Source organism: Carlito syrichta, unplaced genomic scaffold (genome assembly GCF_000164805.1).
Source record: "Carlito syrichta isolate Samal-C Ts95f unplaced genomic scaffold, Tarsius_syrichta-2.0.1 Scaffold154359, whole genome shotgun sequence".
NCBI lineage: Eukaryota > Metazoa > Chordata > Mammalia > Primates > Tarsiidae > Carlito > Carlito syrichta.
Window position 1 is genome coordinate 4,215 of NW_007098455.1, and position 1,900 is coordinate 6,114.

The 1,900-nt window shown below is 57.4% G+C and overlaps 1 protein-coding gene across 1 annotated transcript in view; it reads left to right on the forward strand.

The window, feature by feature from the left end:
• Positions 1–7: 7 nt before the first annotated feature.
• The window catches only part of KEAP1 (kelch like ECH associated protein 1), an 11,689-nt gene continuing 9,796 nt past the window's right edge, over positions 8–1,900 (forward strand). Inside the window, exon 1 of the mRNA XM_008050920.2 lies at positions 8–585. Coding sequence (XP_008049111.2) covers positions 40–585 — 546 coding nt within the window. The 5' untranslated portion in view covers positions 8–39. The remainder of the gene's footprint in view (positions 586–1,900) is intronic.

A 1,900-nucleotide genomic window follows, 5' to 3' on the forward strand; every position in this document is an offset into this window, starting at 1 on the left:
TTGCGGTCGCAGCGCGCCGAGGGCGCGGGGGACGCGGCGATGTACGCCTCCACCGAGTGCAAGGCCGAGGTGACGCCGTCGCCGCACGGCAACCGCACGTTCAGCTACACGCTGGAGGACCACACCAAGCAGGCGTTCGGCATCATGAACGAGCTGCGGCTCAGCCAGCAGCTGTGCGACGTCACGCTGCAGGTCAAGTACAAGGACGCGCCGGCCGCGCAGTTCATGGCGCACAAGGTGGTGCTGGCCTCGTCCAGCCCCGTGTTCAAGGCCATGTTCACCAACGGGCTGCGCGAGCAGGGCATGGAGGTGGTGTCCATCGAGGGCATCCACCCCAAAGTCATGGAGCGCCTCATCGAGTTCGCCTACACGGCTTCCATCTCCATGGGCGAGAAGTGCGTGCTGCACGTCATGAACGGCGCCGTCATGTACCAGATCGACAGCGTGGTCCGCGCTTGCAGCGACTTCCTGGTGCAGCAGCTGGACCCCAGCAACGCCATCGGCATCGCCAACTTCGCTGAGCAGATCGGCTGTGCTGAGCTGCACCAGCGTGCGCGGGAGTACATCTACATGCACTTCGGGGAGGTGAGGGGGATGGGGAGGGGAGGGGGCGCTCCGGAGTCCAGGGCCATCTGCATACACTCTGGCGAGGAGAGCGTGGGGGCGTAACGTTTACATGCACTTCAGGGCGTCAGGGTGCCAGAGGAGGGGGAGGGGGTACTTGGAGCCAGCCTGGTAGGGGCAGCATCAAGAGAAGGACCAGGATGGACAAGTACTCGTCACTGTCTACTCTTGGGATGTGAAAGGTTAAGGGCACAGCACAGTGGGCTGTAATCTCACCACTTTGGGAGACTGAGGCAGGAGAATCATTTGAGACTGGCCTGGGCAATCCTCTCACCTTGGCCTACAATTTTTTTTTTGAGTTGGAGTCTCACTCCGTTGCCCAGACTGGAGTGCAGTGGCCGCTCCCGGCCACCGCAGCCTCGACCTGCTGGGCTCCGGCGATCCTTCTGCCTCAGCCTTCCAAGTAGCTGAAACTACAGGCGCACGCTACCACGCCCAGCTGATTTTTGGTTTATTGTAGAGATGAGGTCTCGCCAAGTTGCCCAGGCGGGTCTCGAACCCGCGGGCTCAGGCAATCCACTCACCTCAGCCTCCCAAAGTGGGATTACAGGCTGAGCCGCTGAGCCACCGAGCCCGGCGGTCTGCAATTTTTTTAAGAGACATGGTCTCCCTGTCTCCCAGACTGGAGTGCAGTGACTGAGGCATGACCCAACTGCAGTGTCTACCTCCTGGACTCAAGCAGTCCTCCTGCCTCAGACTCCCAAGTAACTGGGACTACAGACACATGCCACCATGCCTGGTTAGTTAATTAATTAATTAACTAACTAATTAATTATTTTGAGTTGGAGTCTCACTCTTTTGCCCAAACTGAAGTGCAATGGCACACTGTTCCCAGCCACCACAGCCTCGACCTGCTGGGCTCAGGAAATCCTTCTGCCTCAGTCTTCCAAGTAGCTGGAACTACAGTACAGGCATTTGCCACCATGCCTGGCTAACTCTTTGGTTTATTGTAGAGATGAGGTCTTGCCAAGTTGCCCAGGCTTGAACCTGTGGGCTCAGGCAATCCTCTCACCTCAGCCTTCCAAAGTGCTGGGATTATAGATGTGAGCCACCATACCACCACGCCTGGTTAATTTAAGCATTTATTTTTTGTAGAGATAAGCTCTTGCTATGTTGCCCAGGCAGGTCTCAACCTCTTGTCCTCAAGCAATCTTCTTTCTGCAGTCTCCCAAAATGCGGGGATTATGTGTGAGCCACTGTGCCCAGCCTCTTAAAAAAAAGGCTTAAGCCGGGCTCGGTGGCTCAGCCTGTAATCCCGCGTCTTTGGGAGGCTGAG